The sequence below is a fragment of the Scyliorhinus torazame genome, chromosome 2 (assembly GCF_047496885.1).
Source record: "Scyliorhinus torazame isolate Kashiwa2021f chromosome 2, sScyTor2.1, whole genome shotgun sequence".
NCBI lineage: Eukaryota > Metazoa > Chordata > Chondrichthyes > Carcharhiniformes > Scyliorhinidae > Scyliorhinus > Scyliorhinus torazame.
In genome coordinates, this window is record NC_092708.1 from 159,558,447 (window position 1) to 159,584,715 (window position 26,269).

A 26,269-nucleotide genomic window follows, 5' to 3' on the forward strand; every position below is an offset into this window, starting at 1 on the left:
AGAATGTGCATGTTTACAAGTGACTGTCATATGTCATCCAAAAAGAGATATTTCTTATACATTTGGTTTAATGTGAATTTTAATGCTGCTGGTTATATAGCATTGTGCCTGCTCGTTATTCGGGATAGAAATATTTGTATTACGGGTCCTTGTCAATTTCATGAACTATTATCTTTCTTTTCCACGTTGATCATTGTGGAACCGCAATTAAAATAACACATTACATTCAATTAAATTAGATGGATTCTTTGAATTGCAGGATTGAAATTTAATCAGTCTCCTACTTTTTTCAGTTGTTTCTTTATTGTGGAATCTCCACCAATCAATGCTAATCCACAACCAGTATTTATATTTAGTCTTATTCCAATTAAAATTAAGGACAACATTAAAGTGAGAGAATATACCTTTAACAATGAAGTTACTACTGCCTGTCTGTATTTAGTGAGATGTACACTGAACCAACCCCCGAGCAATCAACACAGAAAAGGAAGCAGCAACAACAATATCCAAACAGCAGACCCAACCACTAATCATTCCATATTTACAGCTCTCAAATGTAGTTTGCAGACAATTACTCCTTGGTGATCAGAGAGAAAGTTTGAGTTGCTCCTGTGTTGTGGGATGTTCGGATCCCATCAGGAAGATTTTTATACCTACTGTACAGTACTATTACACCGGCCATCGCGGAGAAGCGGGCAAATCGTGTTCGCACAACTGTGCTCGCTCTAAGCGATGGGGACTGTTGCAATATTTTCTACAAAATTGATTGAAACATAGCAAAGATGTGAAATATAGAGAGTAGAAAAAGCAAGTAATCAATAGCAAATTGCAGTCCAGGTTTAATATTGGCTTAGACACAAAGCCCAAATGTAGCTTTGAATGATTATGTTAAAACCGCATGGAACTCTGATCCTGGAACACTGCAGTTTATTGCTACAATATACAGAGGCCAAATTTATGCCACTGTTTGTACTGAAGAAGCGATTTAACAAATCACTCAATGGAGAATTCGCGGTAATTCTTTCTTGCTTTCAAATGTTTGCGACATGGAGGTCAAATCAAATTATAAAAAGATCACACAAATTACAGAAACACCACAATATTGAACTGCATCAATAAACATATATGTAAACCCACGTATGCAAATACAGAAATATTCCAGAAAACTTAGCAAGGATCTGTTGAAGTGGTTTGTCCAGTCAAACCCAGATCATCCCACTACATTTGAAATCCCTGGTTACACGAAGCAGCTGTCCCTCGTGAAAGCAGAATAACAACCAGTGGAATTGTTTCACATACCAACGACCTTAATTTCTTTAACTACATACACAGCTAATATCGTAAAGAAAACATATTTTAAGAAAACTTTGCATTATTCCTCAGTTTAAACTATCACAAACTTGAAAACTGATTTTCAAAGTATTTAACCATTACTAGGAACTGTGTTACAGGCTGTTCCTTTGGAAAAGCAGACTAAAGCATTCTCGCAGGTCTGGGTAATTCAGGCAGAGAGGCATCACTTTTTACTGGAATGCACAAAGATTTTCGAAGGGAAGAGCTAGATGTGCCGACGTTATAAAAACGATTTTCTAATAAGGCCTGGCTGACGGATGAAGAAACAGTGTACCTCTTCCTCAGGTACAAGAATGGCACCTTTGGCAATTGTAGTGGCAATCTGGTTGCAGTTAAAGAGGTTTTAAATTGCTTAGGGTTATCTTCATGTAAATCAGCACTTCTGTCCTCTTGAAACATGATACTCAGATTCCTTTCACCTGACCATGCTTGCAGAGGATGTATATGAAACACCGAGGCCGCCTTCGGTATCAACTCTCTCGCCATTTTGTACTTTGGGACTTTTGTCTTCACCAGCGCCATTTCATTCTCTGCTATTACAGCGAGTCTCCACATTTCTATTTCCACAAATTTCACTGGCGTCAGATACCTACAGCATCTCTCTTTCGACGTTATGTTTTCTTTGATAAGCCGATTGTGTTTGTAGTCCTGTTCTTGGAACAATACTGTGTGCTTCTTTATATTTTCTTCAGAAAAGGTATGAGCCACTTCAAGCGAAGCCATTTCTTCCACAGAGTGCTGTCATTCAGTCATCGGGAAAGGGGATTTTCACATTTCGAAATCCCAGTCAGCAACCAACTTCCACATTTGTCAGAATGAGCTAGCTGCAGTCTTCTTGGTTACAATGTTCTCTAATGTTGCCAAAAACTCTCTTAAATCATTAGTCCAACGTAATGGATTTACAAACAGAAAACCAACCAATCTGGGAAAGCCACTGGAAGCCTCTAACACACTCCCACAACTTCAACAGGAACTAATCACCATTACTTTACAACTCTATTTTGTTATTTTTTTTAAAAAGGTATCATGGGGCTAAGATCCAATATTTCAACCACATTCTTCTTTAAATAAACTGATTAAATTTAAGTATTTTAAGTTATTGCCAAAATGGTTAAATTGTGAAGCTTTGACACAATACAATTGATTAAGAGCGATTTACAAATTCAGAACTGAAAGAGTAAAAGTAAATCAATGAAAAGTCACAACATTAAACTGCAGGTGCAAGTTACTTCAAAAACAAATGTTCTTATCTACATACCAACATGTCGCTAACTGCATTTTATGCAGCTGTAATATTAAACACAACTAACTGTACTTCAGCTGGATAATAGCCCAGTTTAGAAAGATTCGGGTTTTAACAAAAACGCAATCAAAACATCTTCTGTTAACTTGCTTGTTTCCCACTCCTAAATCCAATTGTGTGTCACGATCCCAGAACAACTACATTGACTGACCATTTTATTTACAACCAGCTTGCATTGATTTGGTACTGTTAGGAATAATGCTAAACTCCTAATGAATTGTTGGCTTGAGAAAGTAAACATAAAAGCATCTGGAGCATTTTGCTCTGACGGGTAAAGAGCTCAGATGGGTCCTACTAAATCTTGAGAGCATTTTGAAACCAATTTATCAATCCAAATGTTTGAAGACTGGGGATTCATTCCATTGTGGATTCTTCCTTCAATATTTAAATCTCAGTGGTTAAGAGAGGACCTGTGCACATGTGTTTGCACAAATGCAAAGAGCTTAATCCAGCATAACTGGAATTCCAGTCAGATAGGAGTTGAGCAAAGCAAATAGGGTAAAACTTGGCTGGAACAAAATTGCAGTTAAATATTTGTTCTAGCAGCTGCAGTATAAATGCAGCCATTGTTACTAAGATTTTATTTGGACTTTAAATAACTACTCCAAATAGAAACTACAGCATGGGACTGGACCGGTCGACTAACAATTCTTAGCATGTTAATGATCAGCAGTGTCTGTTCGTTGACGAGTTAATTGTACGGTTTTAAATGATTAACTGCAATCAGGTACAGCTAAAGCAAATGCTCAGCATTTTACAGATCTCACAAGAGCTGTGACTTGCACCTATAAAATGGACTTAATATTGCAAAAAACCCCCACCCCAGCTTTTCACAAAGGAAGGTGGACATAAACCAAGAGTTGGAAGGGAAACAGAAATGCTTTGTTAAGCATTTAAAGAATGTCTTTCATATCCTCAGCATGTAATTTGTTTCATAGCCAGTTAATTACTTTTGAAGTGTACTTGCTGTTGTTATGCAGGCCAATGTGGCAGCTAGTTTACTGTTTGTGGGATGTTGGTATGAATAAATTGGTTGCTACGTTAACTAAACTGATGTTTGTTGAGCGATAAATTGCTGGCCAAATCATAAGAAATCCTATACTTTTCTTCTACTACTACCATAAGATATATTATGTCGGGCCTGCTCTGCTATTTAATACAATTGTGGCTGATACTTGATGCCTTTTACACCCACTAGCCCCATAACCCTTTATGTTATGGTTAATCAGAAATCTATCGATCTCTACCTTAAACATACTCAATAGCTGAGCTTCCATAGCCCTCTGGAATAGAGAATGTCCAACATTCAGAATACTATGTGCCAGGAAATTTCTCCTCAACGCGGTCGTAAGTGGCATCCTCCTTATTTTGAACTTGTGGCCCCTGGTTCTAGACTTACCTGTATCCATCCCTGTGTACTCCTTTAAATATTTTGAAATTTTCACGGAGATCACCTCTCACTCTTCGAAGCTCTAGAGAACACAGGTCCAGTTTGTCCAATCTCTCTTCATAAGACAATTCCGTCACCCCCCGGTACAATTCTGGTGAACCTTCGTTACACTCCCTCGGTGACAATAATACTTTTTTGAGGAAAGGGGTAAGGGAACATAGAAAGTGCAGGGTGAAGCTTAAGAAAGCAATTAAGACAGAAAAGAGGGGAATGAGAAAACTCTGGCTGGTAAAAGTAAGGAAAATCCCAAGATATTCTAGAAGTATATTAATGGGAAGAGGATAACCAGGGAAATAACCCATTAGGGACCAAAGGGGAAATCGGTGGGTGGTGCCATAGGACAGTGGTAGGGTGCTGAACGAATACTTCACATCCGTTGTCACAGCTGTGAATGAGGATGTAGGTACGGAACTCAGGGAGAGAGACTGTGAGTTTCTTGAGCAAATTGTCACAGGGAGTGACAAGGTTTCGGAGGTATTGGCAGGCTTAAAAGTGAACAAATCTCCAGTTCTGGATGAATTGTGTCCCAGGCAGCTGTGGGAGGCAAGGGAGGACATTACAGGGGCTCTGAACAAATTTTTAATTCCACTCTGGCCATGGGGGAGGTGCCAGAGGACTGGAGAATAGCTAAGGTGGTCCCACTATTTAAGAAGGGCTGTAGAGACAAGCCAGGGAACTACAGACCAATGTGTCTCACGTCAGTGGTGGGGAAACCGAGAAAATTCTGAAGGGGAGAATCTCTCTCTTCTTGGAGAGGCAAGGTTTAATCAGGGATAGTCAGCATGGCTTTGCCAGAGGGAGGTCATGCCTAACAATTTTTTTAATTGCGTTTTCATATTTTATATCCAACAATTTATAAATTAGACATAATCAGGAAACAAAAACGCCCAAAAACCAACACGTGTATTTACAAACGAGCATCTTTATAACAACAACTGTGGCCGTGACCTCTCTTTAACCAGCATATATATCTTACATTCCCCAATATGGCTGAGACACATATTTACAGGCATTTATATACGTGGTTTGGGCCTCAGCTTGCCATAGGACCAGTTCCTTGCGGCTTTGTCCCTCCTGCTCGCACATCGTGTTCCTTTTTCTTTGCCTTCACCCTGCCCCGCCCCAATAATAGCATCCATTATTGCAGGCGTGAACCTATAGTTGTTGCAGATGGGGGCCATGGTTAGGCTGAAGTGTTGCCTCATTTGGTACCAAGTTCGGAGCATGGCTATTACCACTGGGCTCCTCAAGTATTTGGCCGGGTGGGATGGGAGTGCGGTTGTGGCTGGAGCTCAGAGGGGTGTCCCTGTGCAGGAACTCTCCTCCATCCTCACCCACTCCTCGACTCATCTCCGTACTCTTTCTACAGTGGCCGCCCAGTGGTACAATTGTAGGTTCAGAAGGGCCAGGCCTCCCACATTTCTCCTTTGCAGGGCCTTCTTTTGTATCCTCAGGCCTCCCCCGCCCATCACAAAAACAGCATTGTTAGCTTGTCGACGGTGTTGAAATAGGCCTTGGGGATGCAGATTAGGAGAGATCTGACCAGGAAGAGAAGCCTGGACAGCACGTTCATTTTGATCGTCTGTATCCTCCCAGAAAGAGAGAGAGAGAGAGAGAGAGAGAGAGAGAGAGAGAGAGAGAGAGAGAGAGAGAGAGAGAGAGAGAGAGAGAGAGAGAGTGGGAGTGAGCCCCTCCTCTTGCAGGTCCTTTTTAACTTCCTCCACCAGACTTGTCAGGTTCCATTTATGGATCAGTGTATGCCTAACAAATTTGATTGAACTATTGGTGGTGATCAGGTGTGTAGATGAGGGTAGTGCAGTTGATGTAGTTTATATGGATTTCAGCAAAGTCTTTCACAAGGTCCACATGGGAATCTTATAAAGAAGGCAAATGCACAAGGGACACAGGGTGAATTCAAAATTGGCTTAGCTGTAGGAGACAGAGGGAGATGACAGACCACACTGGAAGCCAGTGTCCAGTGGCGTACCACAGGGATCTGCGCTGTAACCCCTATCATTTGCCATTTATACGAACAACATAGATGACTATGTGGGGGGTATGGTCAGTAGGTTTGTGGATGACACAAAGATTGGCCGGGTGGCTAACTGTTAACTTGAGGTCGAATGTCTTGGGTTTCAGGACGACATAGACGGGATGATCAACGACCAACCTGCTCGAGGTGTACAAAATTCTGAGGGGCATGGACAGGGTGGATAGGGAACTGCTGTTGCCCTTGGTTAAAGGATCAGTCATGAGGGGATACATGGTCAAGGCGAGGAGCAGAGGTTTGGGGGGGGGGGGGGAGAAAGAGAGGGGGGGGGGGGGGGGAAGTGAGAGAAAACTTTTCCCAGATTGGTGACAGTCTGGAATGCACTGCCTGGGAGGGTGGCAGAGGCGGGGTGCCTCACGTCCTTTAAAAAGTACCTGGATGAGCTTTTGGCCTGTCATAACATTCAAGGCTATGGACCAAGTGCTGGTAAATGGGATTAGGTAATGGGTCAGGTGTTTTTCATGTGTTGGTGCAGATTCGATGGGCCGAAGCACCACTTCTGCATTAAGATTCTGTATGAAAACTGCAGAGAGCACTCCTGGAGCGGACTACCAAGCACCTATACTATTGAAGCAAGACCTCAATATTCCTGTACTCAAATCTTCAACTCAATCGATAAAAGCTAACATTCCATTAACCTTGCTGATGTTTACCGGAGCAAGTGGATAGGGCCTGTGTTTAATGTCCTATCTTAAAGATGGTATCCCCAGGGCAGCACGGTGACGCAGTGGTTAGCTTGGCTGCCTTACGGCGTCGAGGACCTGGGTTCCATCCCAGCCCCGAGTCACTGTCCAGAATTTGTACATTCTCCCAGTGTCTGCATGGGTCTCACCCCCACAACCCAAAAATGTGCAGGGCAGGTGGACTGGCCATGCTAAATTGCCCCTTAATTGGAGAAATTTAAAAAAAGATAGTATCCCCAACATGTGGCAGCCCCTCAGTAGGAGTAGTAGATTATGCGCTCAGGTTCAGGTGAGGACTTGAACACGTAACCTTGGGTAGAATTCTCCCATTTTGAGACTGTGCAGTAGAGGGTTGCTCTGATGGTGCCTGTGTCGCCTAACAGAACGGTGGGATCTGCACTTGGAACCTCATTAATTATGCACAGGCATGTTCCCCTCCAAATCTGCTGGTGGGCTGATAGTCGATTTGTTTACCTGCCCTGAGCTGGCAGGTTCGAAGATCCCAAAGGCATATTTAAATACCAGTCCAGCACACACATCTTACTCTCCCCAGCCCACCTTTCTTCACCAGCCTGTGCAGGATGGCATCCCAGAGGAAAAACACTAGCAGCTCAAGAATTCTGTTCTTTGATTCAACCACCTTGCACCCCTGAGCCTACCAGCTGCTTCAGTTGGACCTTTACTCACTGCATCTGGAGTCTTCATCCACCCCCTTACAGTAAACAATGTAGTGTCCTTTTGATACCCTTGTTTGCAGCTTTACGTTCAGGCTTGTTGGGGTCTAGCTTTACTCTTTGGTCTTCCCTCGCCTTCCATTTGTTCATCTTTTTCTCCATCTCCTTGCTCCTCTGCCTGCCATAGTGAAGCCCTGGCTCTAGCCGCCACTCCCCTCCTTGCACATTGCCGCTTTTGTCTTCATCATGACACCACCCCGCACACCACCTTTGCAGTGGCAACATTAGTAACACAGCAGTGCTGACCAGATAGACACTGATGTATGGCACCTAGGAAGAAGGAGATTCCCGTCCCCCCCCCAACAACAGACACAGTACTGAACTGAGACAGTGATAGAGGCGGTCCATGGGTCCAGCAGCACGGTGCTGTTCATGAAGACCATCTTGGCATGGAGATGGAGGGCAGGAACTGGTCTTCCCGGCAGAGTGGTGAACAGCGCATCAGAAGCAGTGCAGCATTATGGCACAAAACTTTGTTGCACTCACCTCAAAGTCTCTTGTCAACTGAGGATCATCTTGTGCATGCCACTCTTTATCAATCGAGTTTGACGTCGACGTGATTTCCCGCTGGTGTGACGCAGGATTGGGAGGCCTAACGGGGCACTGGTAAGCATCTGTTTTAATGAGGATTCATGAGTTGTAAATACCGTTTGTGCCACCTGCCAGCAGGATGACCAAACCACCATTAACCCGTCATTGGGAGGCTTGCAACGTAATTTTACACACACAGGTTTCTGACCTTTTTTTTTAAATAAACCATTTTAATGAGGTATTTTTGGTATTACAAACAGCAGCAGTATAAAAACAATGTACAAAGAACAAAAAACATAGTGCAATCACTGACTCCCACCCCACCAAGGCCTGCCTAATTGACCCCCTATACTACACAACCCTAAACCCCCCCCCCACGGCGATTAATTCTCCGCGAAGAAGTCGATGAATGGTTGCCACCTCCGGGCGAACACGAACAGTGACCTTCTCAAGGCGAACTTAATCTTCTCTAGGCTGAGACAGCTTGCCATGTCAGTTAGCCAGGCCTCCGACTTTGGATCCCTTCAAGCTAGCGGCATCCGTCTCCGGGCGACCAGGGAAGCAAAGGCCAGAACGGCCGCCTCTTTCTCCTCCTGGATTCCCGGATCTTCCGACACGCCGAAAATCGCCACCTCTGGCCTTATTGCCACCCTTGTTTTCAATACTCTGGACATGACGTCCGCAAACCCCTGCCAATATCCCCAAAGTTTCGGACACCCCCAGAACTTGTGAACATGGTTCGCTGGTCCTCCCGCATTTTACACACCTGTCTTCCACCCCAAAGAATCTGCTCATCCAGGCCACTGTCATGTGGGCCCGGTGGACCACCTTGAATTGGATCAAGCTGAGCCTGGCGCATGTTGCGTCGCGTCCGCCCATAAGCCATCCTCCATCTCACCACCAAGCTCCTCCTCCCACTTACACTTCAGCTCCTCGGTCTGCGTCTCCTCCGCCCCCATGAGTTCTTTGTATATGTCAGAGACGCTCCCCTCTCCCACCCATCCCCTAGACACTACCCTATCCTGGATCCCCCTTAGTGGCAGGAGTGGGAAGGATGGTACCTGCTTGCGCAGGAAGTCCCGCACCTGTAAATATCTGAATTTGTTCCCCCTTGCCAACCCAAACTTCTCCTCCAGCGCCCTCAAGCTAGGGAAGCTCCCCTCTAAAAACAGGTCCCCCATCCTCTCAATTCCCATGGTTGACAAGTACGGGCTGCGGGCCACGTTCCCGTACCTGGACAATGTTACCATCTGCGGCCGTGACCAGCAGGACCATGACGAGAACCTCCAGCGCTTCCTCCACACCGTGAAACTCCTGAACCCAACTTATAATAGAGAAATGCGTCTTTCGCACAACCCGCCTGGCCATCCTCGGCTACGTTGTGGAACACGGAGTCCTAGGGCCCGATCCCGACCGCATGCGCCCCCTCCTGGAACTCCCCCCCTCCCCCACTGCCCCAAGGCCCTGAAGAGATGCCTGGGGTTCTTCTCTCACTATGCCCAGTGGGTCCCCAACTACACGGACAAGGCCCGCCCACTGATCAAGTCCACCACGTTTCCCCTGACGACTGAGGCCCGACTGGCCTTCGATCGCATCAAAGCAGACATCGCAAAGCCGCAATGCAAGCTGTGGACGAGTCCATCCCTTTCCAAGTGGAGAGCGATGCGTCGGACTTTGCTATGGCCACTACACTCAAACAGGCGGGTAGGCCCGTGGCTTTCTTCTCCCGTACCCTCCATGCCTCCGAAATTCGACACTCCTCCGTCGAAAAGGAAGCCCAAGCCATTGTAGAAGCTGTGCGACATTGGAGGCATTACCTCTGGGGATGGTTCAGCACACTGGGCTAAATCGATGGCTTTTAAAGCAGACCAAGGCAGGCCAGCAGCACGGTTCAATTCCCGTACCAGCCTCCCCGAACAGGCGCCAGAATGTGGCGACTTGGGGCTTTTCACAGTCACTTCGTTTGAAGCCTACTTGTGACAATAAGCGATTTTCATTTCATTTTTTAATTTCATTACCTGGTCGGCAGGCGATTCACTCTCCTCACTGACCAACGGTCGGTTGCCTTCATGTTCAATAACACAGTGGGGCAAGATTAAAAATGACAAGATTCTGAGGTGGAGGATCAAGCTCTCCACCTACAGCTATGATATCTTGTATCGACCCAGGAAGCTCAATGAACCCCCAGATTCCCTATCCCGCAGTACATGTGCCAGCGCACAAGTAGACCGACTCCGTACTCTCCACAAGGACCTCTGTCACCCAGGGGTCACCCGCTTTTTCCACTTTATCAAGGCTCGCAACCTGTCCTACCATTGAGGAGGTCAGATCCGTGACCAGGGACTGCCAGGTCTGCGCAGAGTGCAAACCGCACTTCTATCGGCCAGACAGAGCACATCTGGTAAAGGCCTCCTGCCCTTTTGAGTGCCTCAGCATGGACTTCAAAGGGCCCCTCCTCTCCACTGACCATAACGTGTACTTCCTCAACATCGTTGACGAGTACTCCAGATTCCCCTCCGCCATTCCGTGCTCTGACATGATCTTTCCCTCCGTTATCAAGGCCCTGCACAGCCTTTTCACCCTGTTCGGGTTCCCCCCCCTACATTCAGTGATCGAGGCTCCTCCTTTATGAGCGACGAGTTGCGTCAGTTCCTGCTCAGCAAAGGCATCACCTCCAGCAGGACGACCAGCTATCACCCCCGGGGAAACGGACAGGTGGAGAGGGAGAACACGACGGTCTGGAAGGCAGTCTTCCTGGCCCTACGGTCGAAAAGTCTCCCGCTGGCAGGAGGTCCTCCCCAATGTGCTCCACTCCATCCGGTCGCTTCTATGCACAGCCACTAACGAGATTCCTCATGAGCGTATGTTTGCCTTCCCCAGGAAGTCCACCTCCGGGGTCACGCTCCCGTCCTGGCCGTCAGTCCCAGGGCCCGTCCTTCTCCGCAATCATGCGAGGAGCCATAAAACCGACCCCCCTTGTAGAGAAGGTCCTGCGGCTCCATGCAAACCCCCAATATGCCTACGTGACACACCAAGATGGGCGGCAGGACACATCGGGATTTGGCTCCTGCAGGCTCCCCGGCGACCATCACCACCACACCCTACCCTCCACTGTCTTCCGCCACCTCCGCCCACCTCCCTCACGAACTGACTCCCGCAGGCCCACAGAGGACTGGCACCACCACCTCCGCCCATACACCGCCCCCCCCCTTCGCCGACTCAACATCTGGGTGAAGAAAAGTCAACACGCTCCCTGATGTGCAGGTCTCGACGCCGGCGCCTACAACACAGCCGGGACTGAGGCGGTCACAGCGGAAGGTCAAGGCCCCGACAAACTGGACCTTTAAGTCCTCTTCACCCCCGCCAGACTTTTGTTTAAAACGGGGGGTGAATGTGGTAAACCACGTTATTGTCTTATATTCACGGTGCTGTATTGTACATGCCTGGGCTTGTCCAGGCTGGCTCTGCCTGTGGCTCCTCCCCTCAGGCTTCTGTATAAAAGTGGCAAGTCTCCGCCTCCGGACCCAGTTCTGGTCCAGAGGCAGGAGGCTTGCTGTTTAGTGTATTAAAGCCTCAGTTAAGTTTATCACTCGTCGTCTATTATTGATGGTGTATCAGTTACCTATCTGTGGAATTCACACATCTCATTGTTTAAGGATGGGCCAACAGCTAAAGTTTATGGAGTTTCCAGACCACCTGTCTCCATGTTTCATATTGGACAAAAGTGAAGATTAAAACCCAATGGTCAGTCTCGCTTCCCTTCATATCATGATGACCTCCCTGATGAGCCTCATAAAAGTTAGTTACAGTCATGTGATCAAAACTGGTTTCAGGGACTGTACCCTTATTACCCCAGTACCCAGCAGACCCATCAGTCATCAGCCAGCCTGAGAACAGACTCTGAAACTAGCTGCAAATCATCAAGCAGCCAAAGTACCTGTTCCAGTTTCAAAATTCACTTGAGAATCAACCTCTGAGATATTCCACTTAGGAAACCTCATAACCTAGTGTGAACACTTCACGAGATCTTTATTTCAACTTCAAATCATTGAATAAATTCAAGGAACCACAGGCCTGCCACATGGGAGACCAGAAAACATAAAGCAGAGACTTTAAAAAAATTATTTCATGGGATGTGGGCGTCGCTGGCTGGGTCAACATTTATTGCCCACCATGGAGAGCATTGCTGTGGATCTGGAGTCACATGTCGGCCAGACCAGGTACGGACGTCACTAAAGGACATTAGTGAACCAATGGGGTCTTTTCGACAATGGTTTCATGGTTACCTTAGACTTCTAATTCCAGATTTTTATTGAATTCAAATTTCACCATCTGCCGTGACGAGATTCGAACCCGGTTCCCCAGAGCATAACTCTGGGTCTCTGGATTACCAGTCTAGCGGAAATACCTCTACGCCACTGCCTCCCCTAACTTAATTAAGTGTTACCTGTATTCAATCTTTGTCCGTGTGTTTGTGCACATGTGTGAGACTGAATGTGTGACACGGAGTTAATTTTGGGGAAGTTTGTGAGAATAAATAAACTGTATTTTTTATAATCATTAAAGCTTTCTGCTAAATTATTTAATTGGAGGGCACACTCGAGGCTAAGAAAAGGCACACTTCTTTCCATACAAAACATACTGATTACGGGCAGAGAATGTCCTTGACATTCTTCCAAGCTCCAATGAGTATTGGCCCAACCTGCTTAATATTTCTTCGTAAGACAATCCCTGCATCCCAGGAATCAGCCGAGTGAACCTTCTCTGAACGGTTTCCAAAGCAAATATATCCCTCCTTAGTAAACAGGCCCGAACTGTATACAGTTGAACTCTCACCAATTTCTGTACAGCTGCAGCCAAATGTGCCTACTTCTATACTCCATTATCTTTGCAATCAAAGCCAACATTCCATTTGTCTTCCTAATTACTTGATATACATGCATGCCAGCTTATTGATTCATTTTAACTGAGATCACTCTGTACTGAATCATTCTGAAGTCTCTCTCCATTTAAATTATATCTTACCTTTCTATTCATCCTGTCAAAGTAGACAACCTCACATTTTCCCAGATGATATTCTATCTGCTAAGTTTTTGCCCACTTACTTAACCCATCTATATTCCTTTGCACTCTGTACATTTTCCTCACAACTTGCTTTTCTATCCATCTTTGTATCATCTCCCAATTTGGCTACAATACAGTCTGTCCCTTCATCAAAATCATTAATATAGATCATAAATAGCTGAGGCCTTGCACGGATTCCTGTGGCACTCCACTTGTTACAGTGTGTCAACCTGAAAATTACCTATTTATTCTAACTCTCAGTTTCCGGTTAGTCAGCCAATTTTCTAAAGCTAATATATCTCCCCCCAACACCATGAGTTCTTGTGTTGTGCACTAACCTTTCAATGTGCCACCTTACCAAATGTCTTTTGGAAATCCAAATACACTACATCGACTGTAGCCCTTTATCCACTCTGCTTGCTAGATTCTCAAAAAAACTCTAATAAATTTGTAAAACAATTTCACTGCCACAAAACCACATCGACTCTGCTGGGTTGCATTATGATTTTCTAAATATCTTGCTACCACCTCCTTAATAATGGATTTGAACGATGGATGTCAGGCTAACTGGTCTACAGTTTCTACTTTCTGTCCAGAGGTGTTATATTGGCAGTTTTGCAATCTAGTGGAACCTTGCTGAAATTTTGGAAAGTAAAAACCAGTGCATCCAGTATCTCTGCAGCTGCTTCTTTTATGACCGGAGGTTGCAAGCCAGGGGACTTGACAGCCTTTAGGAATCAGTTTTCCATGGATTTATTTTCCCGTGTTTGTAACAGTTTCAAGTTCCACTTTCCCTTTTGATTCTCTACCATGCTTGGGACACTTTCTGGATCTTCTACTGTGAAGAAAGGTACAAAATACTTTTTTAAAGTCTCTGCGACTTTGTTGATTCATTCCCCAATCTCACCCTCTAAAAGAGACCAACACTCACTTAAGTTATTGTTTTCTTTTTAAAATACTTGCAGAAGCTCTAATTATCTTATATTTCTTCCTAGTTTTTCCTCATACTTCAATTTCTCCTTCTTTATTATTCTTTTAGTCATCCTAACCTCGAGGTCCACCACTAATATTTGCAGTATTGTATGTCTTTTCTTTCAATTTAATACCATCCTTAACTTCTGTAGTTAGCCACAGTTGGTGCATCCTTCTCCTCGGGTCTTTCTCAATGAAATACATTTTTGTTGCAAGTTATTGAAATATTTCCTTAAATGACTGCACTGCTTCTCTACTGTGTTACTTTTTAACCAACTTCTCCTTTAGCCAACTTTGTCTTCATACCCTCATAATTGTCTTTATTTAAATTAAATGCACGAGTTTTAGGCCCACATTTCTGATTCACAAACTGAACGTGAAATTCTATCATGTTATGATCACCCTGATCAAGACAATTCTTTACTAGAAGGTCATTAATTAATTCTACCTCGTTACACATTACCAGGTATAAAATAGCCTATCCCCTGGTTGGCTCCAGAACATTTGTTCTAAGTCACTGTCCTAAATACACTCTATGAACCCATCTTCCAGGCTACATTTATCAATTTATAAAGAGTATTGCCACACCCGTCTTATAAGCCCATGTAATTTCTTGATTTATACGGTGTGTGACAGTGTAACAACTGAGAGGGCCTCCAAGATATCTCCACCATTGACTTCATTCCTTTACAATTTCTCATCTCCACCCAACTGATTCTACATCTTGATACTCCAAACCAACATAATTTAATACTACTCTACTGATCTTATCCTTTTATTTATTCCCTGCTCTTCTGAATTGTTAAAAATGTCCTCGTATATTCAGGTCCCAGCCATGGTCACTTTGCAACCAAGTCACCGAGTGGCTATCATATCATACTCATTTATTTCTTTCATCAATTTATCCGTCTTGTTATGAATGCTGCATAAATTCAGGTGAAGAGCCTTTAATTCTGTCTCTTTACCATTTTTCTCTACTTTGACCTTATTTGCTGGTGCATTCTTATGGTTGTGCACTCTGTCACACGAGTTATTACCTGTATTGCCACCCTGTACTTTTCTCTTCAATTTTCCAAACTTCCCCTCATGTGATGCCTCCACAACCAACCCGTCCTCTCACACGATTCAGTTTAAATCCTAACATTGATACTATGAATGTCTGATTGATTGATACTTTTAAGATGTTGCAAACTGAGCAGATTTATTTCAAAGCATCTTATCAAAGCCTCTGCCTATGTTGTCAGTTTCAGGATCATTTCAACGACTTCTAGACTTGCCATTGGCTCAGTGGTCCTGTACATAGTGGATATTGGAAGACTTGATATGGAGGATGCATGAGGGTAATGGAAGGGGTATGGAACGGTATGGGAAAGGCATGCAAATAGAAGGGTGCATCGAAAATATGGCACAAGCATGGGGGTTGGTGGAGGTGCTTGGGAGATGGGGGCTTGAAGGCCTGACGGTCATAATCACAACTGGACTGATTCCTACTAAACACAGAGATGGGCCTTCTGGTCTGCTGTCTCACCATCTACTAACTCATGTCTGCATCTGGAGATAATGGGCCCAATTTCATTCTGTCTCCGTCTGCCCAGAACACAAATATGGCAGGCAGGGACCTCCTAAACCAAGACATGGAACTCTCCTGACACGCTTCCCTTCTCCTTCATGAAAATCAGCCCCTTGAAATCTGTATGCACAGGTCGATACGATTTATTTACCTTCTTCAGGTTTAAATACCAGAAAATCCATTAAGCAGAATTCCACAGCAATTTTATTCAGGGACAGAATGGAGGAAAAGGTTAGATGCCTATTTTTATTCTGCACTGCATGGTTTTCATCTGTTATTTCGGCACTAAGTCTAGGAATATTGCGTCCAGTAACAAAGCACAAGCTTTTTCTGCAAAATGACTTCCACGCAAATGTTGAACAGTAAATATTTTTAAATTGTTCATGCATATGCAGAGGGTGTTTACAGCACCTGAATGAAACAGTACAAAATGTAAACAAAAACAGTCTTACCTGTCCAAGTACTTCAAGGAAAGATGTCCTGATGGTAATCTAAAATTGAGTAAACAAAATTCTGATTTGAAATACATAAATAAATAAGAATCTTTGATAAAGTAAAGATGTAAATGAATGTCACAATTTTTTTTTAAATTATTTTAAATGTTGACAGAAATTATGATTTAAAATACTAATGGTGATTGACTTCTTCATGCTATAGCCACTCAGTGGATGCCTGTGTTGCTCTTTAAGTTTTAATATTTAATGTGATTCAGCGCTCATTTGCTAGGCATTCATTTAAAAATAAATTGGTTCAATCTGTATTTAGAATAATTATAATTTAACACATCTGAGGACCACAACCTGTAGTGGGAACGATGTCTGCAAATCTGTGTTACCAATCAGGATTCTTCATCGCCATGCCACCCTAAATCCAAAGGATTTACAAAGATGAATGGCTTAAGAGAATACTTGTTCTTTAAAAATCAATCTCTGCACTATTTATGTTGACGTGTAGATGGTGATGACACTATCCAGGAGACTGGCCTAAAAAAACGACTTACTGTCCAAGGACATTTAAAGTATTCACAAGTTCAGTGGACCTATTGAGAGTCACAATTTTGAGAAGAAACAACATCTACATTTTGTATATGTAAAATTAGATGTGTGTTAATTTGGTAATTATCCAGTGCCTTCAATTTGTGTTAGGAAAAGGAACACTGCTGAACATCCCTTTCTCAGGTTATTTAATTATGCTACAATTATTTAATTAGAACCCATAAGGGCTTTATCCTATTTCTATGAAATTTTGACTTTTTATTTTATGTTGTTAGGACTAATATCCTGTGTAAACAGCAATTATGATATGTTCTTCTATACACTGTACAAACTAATGACCAGTAAAATCATTATGTTCTCTTCATTAAAGATTTTAACACAAAAATGAGAAATCACATTGCTTGGAAGAACTCTTAATGGATGGTAGCAATACTTATCCCAACACAAATATTCAGCAAAATACAATGAAGACAACTGCACACTGCAAAGGTTTCACCATCCATGAGCACAATCTTGAGTTGCCCAATTACAACCTAATGTTGCAACAGCTTTCATTAAACCATTAACTAATTGCAGCAGAGCTAAATCAACTGAAATATCAACTCCTGTCCTGCCCCTTTCAATTCCTTTGTGTTTGGATAAATAGAAAGATGCAGTATTTAAGTGAAGCCCTTAATCTTCAGTAATTTATTTAATTGTTAAGTGTAGTCCAAAATATAAGCTTTTCTCTTCCTCAAAATTTCATCTTAATAGATCCTTTGGATTTAGGGTGGCATGGCGATGCAGTGGTTCGCACTGTTGCCTCACGGCTGAGGACAGGAGTTCGATCCCGGCCCAGGGTCACTATCCGTGTGGAGTTTGTACATTCTCCCCAAGTCGGTGTGGGTCTCACCCCCACAACCAAAGATGTGCAGGGTACGTGGATTGGCCACACTAAATTGCCTCTTAATAGGAAAAACATAATTGGGTACTCCAAATTTAAAAAAAAATCTTTTGGATTCTACAAGCTGTTATGGGCCAGTGTTAGAGAACCCCAAAGTTCATGGAGTTCACCAGACCCACAACTTTTAATAGATTGTGGTATGGGGAGCACACGGCCCACTCTATAGGTGTGGTACAGCAGAAATGGAAAAGTAATTTTAAAAACGAAACAATGTTTATTCTACGAACTCAAGTTAACCTTTTTAAAACATACAGTGAACATCTTAGGAACCATCAATTCAAATACAACCCCCAAAGAATACAACACTAAGTAATCCTTAAGCTGTCCTTTTAACATCCATAAGACTTAAAACAAAACCTTTAACAGAAGCACCTCATGTTTAACTTCACTACTGAGAATAGTTACCACGTTGAAATCAGCAAGTGGACGTTCATAAGCTTACAGAGATTCACACAAATCCTGCTGTGATTGCAGCTTCTCCAAAACTAAAATGAAACCAAACCCACCCTGCAGCAAAAAGCCTAAAGCTAAAGTAAAAAGCTGGCAGACAGCCCAGCTCCACCCACTCGGACATCACTGCAGTAATAAACACCCATTTCATAGAATTTACAGAGAAGGAGGCCATTCGGCCCATCGAGTGTGTACCGGCTCTTGTAAAGAGCACCCTACCCAAGGTCAACACCTCCACCCTATCCCCATAACCCAGTAACCCCACCCAACACTAAGGGCAATTTATCATGGCCAATCCACCTAACCTGCACATCTTTGGACCGTGGGAGGAAACCGGAGCACCCGGAGGAAACCCACGCACACACGGGGAGGATGTGCAGACTCCACACAGTAGAGGGCACTAGGGGCACAATAGGGGCACTATTTCTTAAAGGTACTCCTCACTACAGATATTTATATACACACCCATTTATAAACACTCATTTCTTAAAGGTACTTTCACATGACAAAGCAAAATGTATAGGGAAGGCTGACCTAGAACATGTTTGTCAAAGTGGCTGCATACTTTCACTAGAACCAAAGCCGTGTTTTCAGATTTTGAATTCAAACTTTTCCTTTAGTCCGACTGGATTCCAAACTATTTTGTAGTGTTGGATCATACCGAGAATGTGGGGCAAAGTTAGTGCAAAGTTGTAGTATGTCTTCATATGGCATTACATGATTATTTTCTGGTTTCTTATTGAATAGGTTACTCTTGCCCCCAAAAAGTGAGAATAATTCATTTCACATCTAACACATTCAACCCCTACAGAAGTAGCTTGATGCACTGCAACACCAGATGAAGTCAGAATGGGAATATCCTTTACAAAGATTCAACATGATCTGGAAGATGTAACGGTAAGAATAAAACTAAGAGCAAGCAACTGATTTCAGCTGCACAAGTAGCGACTGGGAATATGTGTAATGATAAGAACAGAAATGTGGATTAAAAATGGTACAGACTTAGTGCTTAATACTCAAGTATATAAAGCATTCAGAAAAGATAGAGGAGGAGAAGAAGGGAGATGAGGTAGCAGTATAGATTAGGTAACATCGTAGCGTTGGAAAGAAGGTATCCTGGAGGGGGCAAAAACAGAATACATTTGATTAGAGCTGAGGAGCAGAAGGGTATAATCATGCTGCTCAGGATATTCTGCAGACCTCCAATGGAGAGAGGGAGATAGAGGAACAGATCAGTAGAGAAATCACAGATGTTCAAGAACTACGGAGTTGGATTGGATTGGATTTGTTTATTGTCACGTGTACAGAGGTAGTGTGAAAAGTATTTTCCTGCAAGCAGCTCAACAGATCATGAAGTACATGGGAAAAAAAGGAAAGAAAAGAAAATACATAATAGGGCAACACAAGGTATACAATGTAACTACATAAGCACCGGCATCGGATGACGCATACAGGGTGTAGTGTTAATGAGATCAGTCTATAAGAGGGTCATTTATGAGTCTGGTAACAGCGGGGAGGAAGCTGTTTTTGAGTCTGTTCGTGCATGTTCTCAGACTTTTGTATCTCCTGCCCGATGGAAGAAGTTGGAAGAGTGAGTAAGCCGGATGGGAGGGGTCTTTGATTATGCTGCCCGCTTTCCCCAGGCAGCAGGAGGTGTAAATGGAGTCAATGGATGGGAAGCAGGTGCGTGTGATGGACTGGGTGGTGTTCACGACTCTGTGAAGTTTCTTGCGGTCCTGGGCCGAGCAGTTGCCATACCAGGCTGTGATGCAGCCAGATAGGATGGTTTCTATGGTGCATCTGTAAAAGTTGGTACGGGTTAATGTGGACATGCAGAGTTTCCTTAGTTTCCTGAGGAAGTATAGGCGTTGTTGTGCTTTCTTGGTGGTTGCGTTGACGTGGGTGGACCAGGACAGATTTTTGGAGATGTGCACCCCTAGGAATTTGAAACTGCTAACCATCTCCACCTCGGCCCCGTTGATGCTGACAGGGCTGTACAGTACTTTGCTTCCTAAAGTCAATGACCAGCTCTTTAGTTTTGCTGGCATTGAGGGAGAGATTGTTGTCGCTACACCACTCCACAAGGTTCTCTATCTCCCTCCTGTATTCTGACTCGTCGTTATTCGAGACCCGGCACACTTTGGTTGTATCATCAGCAAACTTGTAGATGGAGTTGGAACCAAATTTTGCAACGCAGTCGTGTGTGTACAGGGAGTAGAGTAGGGGGCCAAGTACGCAGCCTTGCGGGGCCCCGGTATTGAGGAGGAGGTGTTGTTGTTCATTCTTACGGATTGTGGTCTGTTGGTCAGAAAAATCGAGGATCCAGTTGCAGAGTGGGGAGCCAAGTCCTAGGTTTTGGAGCTTTGATATGAGCTTGGCTGGGATAATGGTGTTGAAGGTGGAGCTGTAGTCAATAAATAGGAGTCTGATGTAGGAGTCCTTGTTGTCGAGATGCTCTCGGGATGAGTGTAGGGCCAGGAAAATGGCGTCTGCTGTGGACCGGTTGCGACGGTACGTGAATTGCAGTGGATCAAGGTGTTCTGGGAGTATGGAGGTGATGTGTTTCATGATCAATATCTCGAAGCACTTCATTATGACTGACGTCAGGGCCACCGGATGGTAGTCATTGAGGCACTTTGCCTGGTTCTTCTTTGTCACTGGTATAACGGTGGTCTTCTTGAACCATGTGGGGACCTCGGAGTGGAGTAGGGACAGGTTAAAGATGTCTGCAAATACCTCTGCTACTGGTGCTGAGTGCATGACCATGGATCCCATCTGGGCCCGTCACCTTCCGAGGGTTCACTTTCAGGAAGGCTGATTGGACTTCGGAAGCTGTGATGGTGGGCATGGGTGAGTTATAGGCTGCTGGGGCACTCGACAGCGGATTGTTGGTTACCTGCTCGAACTGAGCATAGTGCTCATCGGGGAGGGGTGCGCTGCAGCCGGAGATACTGCTCGGCTTCGCTTTGTAGCTCGTTATGTTGTTTAGTCCTTGCCACAATCACGGAGAGTCTGTGACTCTAGATTGGTTTGATATTCTCTCTTGGCATCTCGGATGCCTTTGCGGAGGTCGTACCTGGATTTCTTGTATAGGTCAGGGTCGTCTGATTTGAACGCCTCAGATCTGTCCTTCAGTAGGGAGTCAATCTCGTGATTGAGCCATGGTTTCCGGCTGGGGAACGTACGTACTGCTTTCTTTGGCACGCAGTCGTCCACACATTTGCTGACGAAGTCTGTGACAGTGGTGGCATATTCATTTAAGTTGGTCGCTGAGTTCTTAAATATGGACCAGTCCACTGTCTCTAAGCAGTCACGCAAGATCTCTTCTGTTTCCTCGGACCAGCACTGCACAACCTTCTTAGCTGGATTCTCCCGCTTGAGTTTCTACTTGTATGCCGGGAGAAGGAGCACCGTCTTATGGTCTGATTTCCAAAAGTGCAGTCGAGGGATGGAACGGTAGGCGCCCTTGATTTTTGAGTAGCAGTGGTCAAGAGTGTTGTCGCCCCTGGTGGGACAGGAGATGTGCTGGTGGAATTTTGGCAGTACACTCGAGGTTGGCCTTGTTGAAATCTCCGGCCACGATGAACAAGGCCTCCGGATGTTCTGTTTCGTACTTGTTTATAACTGTGTACAGTTCGTCCAGGGCCTTCCTTACTTCTGCCTGGGGTGGGATGTAGACCGCAGTGATAATAGCTGAAGTGAACCCACGTGGAAGATGGTATTTGCGGCACTTCACGGTCAGGTATTCCAGGTCCGGGAGCAGTAGGGCGCCAGTTGTGATATTGGAGGACTCCTATTACCTAAATATCGATTGGGTAATGTTAGAGAAAAGGGAAAGAAGATGGAAGAATTCTGAAATGTGATCAGTAAGTTCTTGGTCCAACTAGGAAGGATGCACCGCTTGATCTAGTGCTGGGCCAAATGGTCCACTGTCAGTGGGAACACTTAGGTTGAAGACTATTTATCCCACTGAATGGGATGAGGGAGGATCTTGCCAGGATAAAATGGAAGTAAAGTTTGACAGGAAAACGGTAAAGTAGCAATGGGGATCTATAAGGAGGTGCTTCAGGTACAGGCTAAGTATATTCTAACAAAGGAAAAAGCCAGGGCTCCTTGGTTGGCAAGGGAGATAGAGATTATGAAGAAGCAAAAAAGAAAGATGTGTGATTGATACATGTTAGGTGAATTTTTCCTGAAAACCAGGTCAAATACAATAAGGTGCGAGGTAAAGTGGAGAGGAAAATAAGACTGGAAAGAGAGAATGAGATTAGAATGACAGTGAACAAACAAAATCTACCAGCCTGGAAATAGTAAGTAGGTATAAATCGCAAGAATTAGGAACAGGAGTAGGCCATTCAGCTCACTCTGCTATTCAATAAGGTTGTGGCTAATTTGATTGTGGCTTCAACTCCTCATTCCCCCAATAATTAAAAACAATTTTAAAAATGTTTTTTTAAAAGAAACGTTATTTTTCCAATTAAAGGGCAAGACCAATCCACCTACGCTGCACATCTTTTTGGGTTGTGGGGGTGGGAACCACACAGACACAGGTATGTGCAAACTCCACACGGACAGTGACCCGGGGCTGGGATCGAACCCGGGTCCTCAGCGGCGTGAGGCAGCAGTGCAGCCTCTCCCTCCCACATAACAGGTAACTTTTTGATTCGGAAAAAAGTAATCAATCTCAGCCTTGAATATATTCTACAACCCAGCCTCCACTGATGTCCGAGGAGAATTCCACAGATTAACAACCTTCTGGGAGAAATAAAATTATCCTCACCTCAGTTTGGTATCATGGGAGATACCAAAATTTTAAATTGTGCCCGTTGGTTCTAGATTCTCCCAAAAGGGGAAACATCCTCTCAACATGCACCTTGTCAAGTCCACTCAGGATCTATGTTTGAATAAGATCACCATTCATTCTTCTAAACTCCAATGGATACAGGCCCAACCTAACCAACCTTTCCTCATACGACAACCCACCACTCCAGGAATCAGTTGGAAGAACCTTGTATGAATTGCTTCTAATACAATTATATCATTCTTAAGTAAGGAGGCCAAAACTGTACACAGTACTCCCCAGATGAGATCTCATCAACACTTTGTACCCCTTATCTTCCCTATTTTTACACTTGATTTACCGTGCAATAAATGTCAACATTCAGTGTGTCTTCCTAGTCACTTGGAATAGAAAAGAATCCCTACAGTGCAGGAAGCCATTCAGCCCATCGAGTCTCCACCGGCCCTCCAAAAAGGCACCCCACCTAGGCAAAGCCCCACCCTACCCCCGTAATCCAGTAAGCCCACTTAACCTTTTGGGCACAAAGGAACAATTTATCATGGCGAATCCATCTAACCTGCACATCTTTGGACTGTGGGAGGAAACCAAAGCACCCGGAAAAAACCCATGCAGACACGGGGAGCACGTGCAAACACCACACAGACAGTGACCCCAGGTCGGAATAGAATACAGGTTCCCTGGCGCGGTGAGGCAGCAGTGCTAACCACTGTGCCACCTCTGCACTTGCATGACAACTTTGTGAATCACGTACCGGATTCCTCTATATTGTAGAGTATTGCAGTCTCGCTCCATTCAAATAGAATACTGCTTTACTATTCTCCCTGCCAAAGTGGAAAAGTTCATATTTTCCCACATTATATTCCATCTGCCAAATTTTGCCCACTCATTTAACCTAACTATATCCTTTTACAGTCTCATGTCCACTGCACAACTTACTCCCTACATCGCTTTGCGTCATCAGCCCTTCAACCAAGTCATTGATAGATTATAAATAGTTGAGATGCCGGCTGATCTGTGTGGCTCTCCCTAGTAACAGGTTGCCAACTCAAAAATTACCCATTTATCCCTTTAGCTGACAAATCTTCTAGCCACACAAATATGTTACCCACTACAGCATGAGCTCTAATTTTATGAAGTAACGTTTGATGGGCCACCTTGTCAAATGCCTTTTGGAAATCCAAGTACAGCACATCTTTATCCATGTTGCTTGTTACATCCTGAAGGAATTCTAATACATTAATCAAACAATGTCCCTTTCACCAGGCCATGTTGTCTCCGACTATCATGATTTTCTGAATGTCCTGCTATTACTGCCTTAATATTGGATTCTATAATTTTCCCCAATGACAGATAGAGGCAACTGGACCATTATTTATTGCTTATTATCGCCCTCTTTCTTGAATAGAGATGTTACATTAGCTTCTTTTAAAGGAGGAAAGTCACCATGTCCAGGGGACTCATCAACCTTTGAATAGTTATTCCATACCTTTTCCTTAGTGATTGTTTTAAGGACATTACTCCCATTTATGGTATGCTTGTGTTTTCGACATTGAAGATAATTGTTCAAATGCCTGTTCAATGCGTCCATCATTTCCTTGTTTCCCATTATTAATTCTCCAGGCTCACCCTCAGAATCACAGAATACTTCAGTGCACAAGAGGCCCTTCGGCCCATTGAGTCTGCACCTACGCCCTGAAAGGCCCTGATCTGCCCACCTAATCCCATTCACCAGCACTTGGGGCCATAGCCTTGAATGATATGGCATGCCAAGTACTCATCCAAGTACTTTTTAAAGGATGTGAGGCACCCCACTCCTCCCAGGCAGTGCATTCCAGACCGTCACCACTCTTTGGGTAAAAATGTTTTTCCTCAAATCTCCACTCAACCTCCCATCCCTCATTTTGAACTTGAGTCCCCTCGTAACTGACCCTTCAACTAAGGGGAACAGCTGCTATCGACCCTGTCCATGCCCTTCAATCTTGAACACCTCAATTAGGTCACCCTCAGTCTTCTCTGCTCCAGAGAAAACAACACAAGCCTATCCAACCCCGCTTTATAACTTAAATGTTCCATCCCCGGCAACATTCTGGTGAATCGTCTCGACACCTCCTCCAGTGCAATCACATCCCTCTTATAATGTGGTGACCAGAATTGCACATAGTACTCCAGCTGTGGCTTCACCCAAGTTCTATACAGCTACATTATGACCTCCCTACTTTTATAATTCATTTTCATTTCATTTCAAAGCCAGCCTGCAGTCAACAATCTGTTCCAATTTGTCTGCTAATACCACTATGAAACTGGCTGTCACGATGAGCACAGAATATCTCAGGATGATTCTTCCTCCTTTCCCATGAGGCAGTATCTTGACCTTACCTCAAAAACACTCATGGCAGAACTGTTGAGAATGACAACTCACTGGAGGACCAAGGTATAAGCCTGCATCTCACTACTTCACAGAGTGGTGCATTGGAAAGACCTGCATCCTATCACCCACAGTATGGACTAGTCTCTCCTCTTCTTAGCCAGCTTGAGACATAGTCAGACTTCTACCTTCAATGTGACCCATATCCTGCAAATCCCATCCATTTTCTTGGGTAAGGTTTCATTAGGAGGTGCAGGGCAGGCTCCTTGCCACAAAGACGACACTGGCAAAGCGGAATTCTGCAAGTGCTACAGCAGTGTTTCAAGAAAGCCATAAATTGAAATGCAGCAAAAAAAACAACAGGACAGCAATATTTTTTGCCCAGCCTCAGCCCATGAGGATGTGCATACTGTTGCTTCCTGCCATTGGCTGCCTTTCCAGCATTCTTCAAACCCCTCACTTATATTTGTGTGACAGACAGGCAAGGAACAACAGGCCAATAATTCCCACAGATGCCAGGAAAGAAAACTTGGCCTGAACTGTAGTTTGGCTTTTGCCCATTTTCCATTGTAATCCTGCCCAGTTTCAGGTGGGACGGAAGAGCAAAATCCAGTCCCATGTCATCTGTCCATTGGATTAAATGTTCTAAAACAGGCTTGTCCAATCGTTCCACTTGGGAGGGTCACATATTCATTTTCTTTCCTCCCTCCAGGGGCCAAATGAACACATGTTGGAAAGATAACATTGGTACAACAATTAACTGAATTTCAAAAAAAGGTTGAGGTATTAAGAAAATGTTAAAAGGTCGATCATGTGGCAGTATTGATTAGCTAACCACAGTAATTAATAAAAATGACCAGGTGGGAAGGGTTCAGTGTGTGCATACCCGACTCACTCTCAATCTCAATGTTCTCACTCTCACCCACTGTGATGGGGTGCATGTCTATATGTTGATGTGGGATGGTAAGAGTGAATGAGAATCCTGAGACTGGGAATAAGGCTCAC

The 26,269-nt window shown here is 44.2% G+C and overlaps 1 protein-coding gene across 2 annotated transcripts in view; it reads right to left on the reverse strand.

Annotated features, from left to right (window-relative positions):
• Positions 1 to 26,269, reverse strand: part of pgap1 (post-GPI attachment to proteins inositol deacylase 1) — a 263,763-nt gene that overhangs the window by 104,654 nt on the left and 132,840 nt on the right. For both annotated transcript variants that reach the window (XM_072478690.1, XM_072478698.1), the window contains one exon: positions 16,163 to 16,201. In XM_072478690.1, coding sequence (XP_072334791.1) covers positions 16,163 to 16,201 — 39 coding nt within the window. The remainder of the gene's footprint in view (positions 1 to 16,162; positions 16,202 to 26,269) is intronic.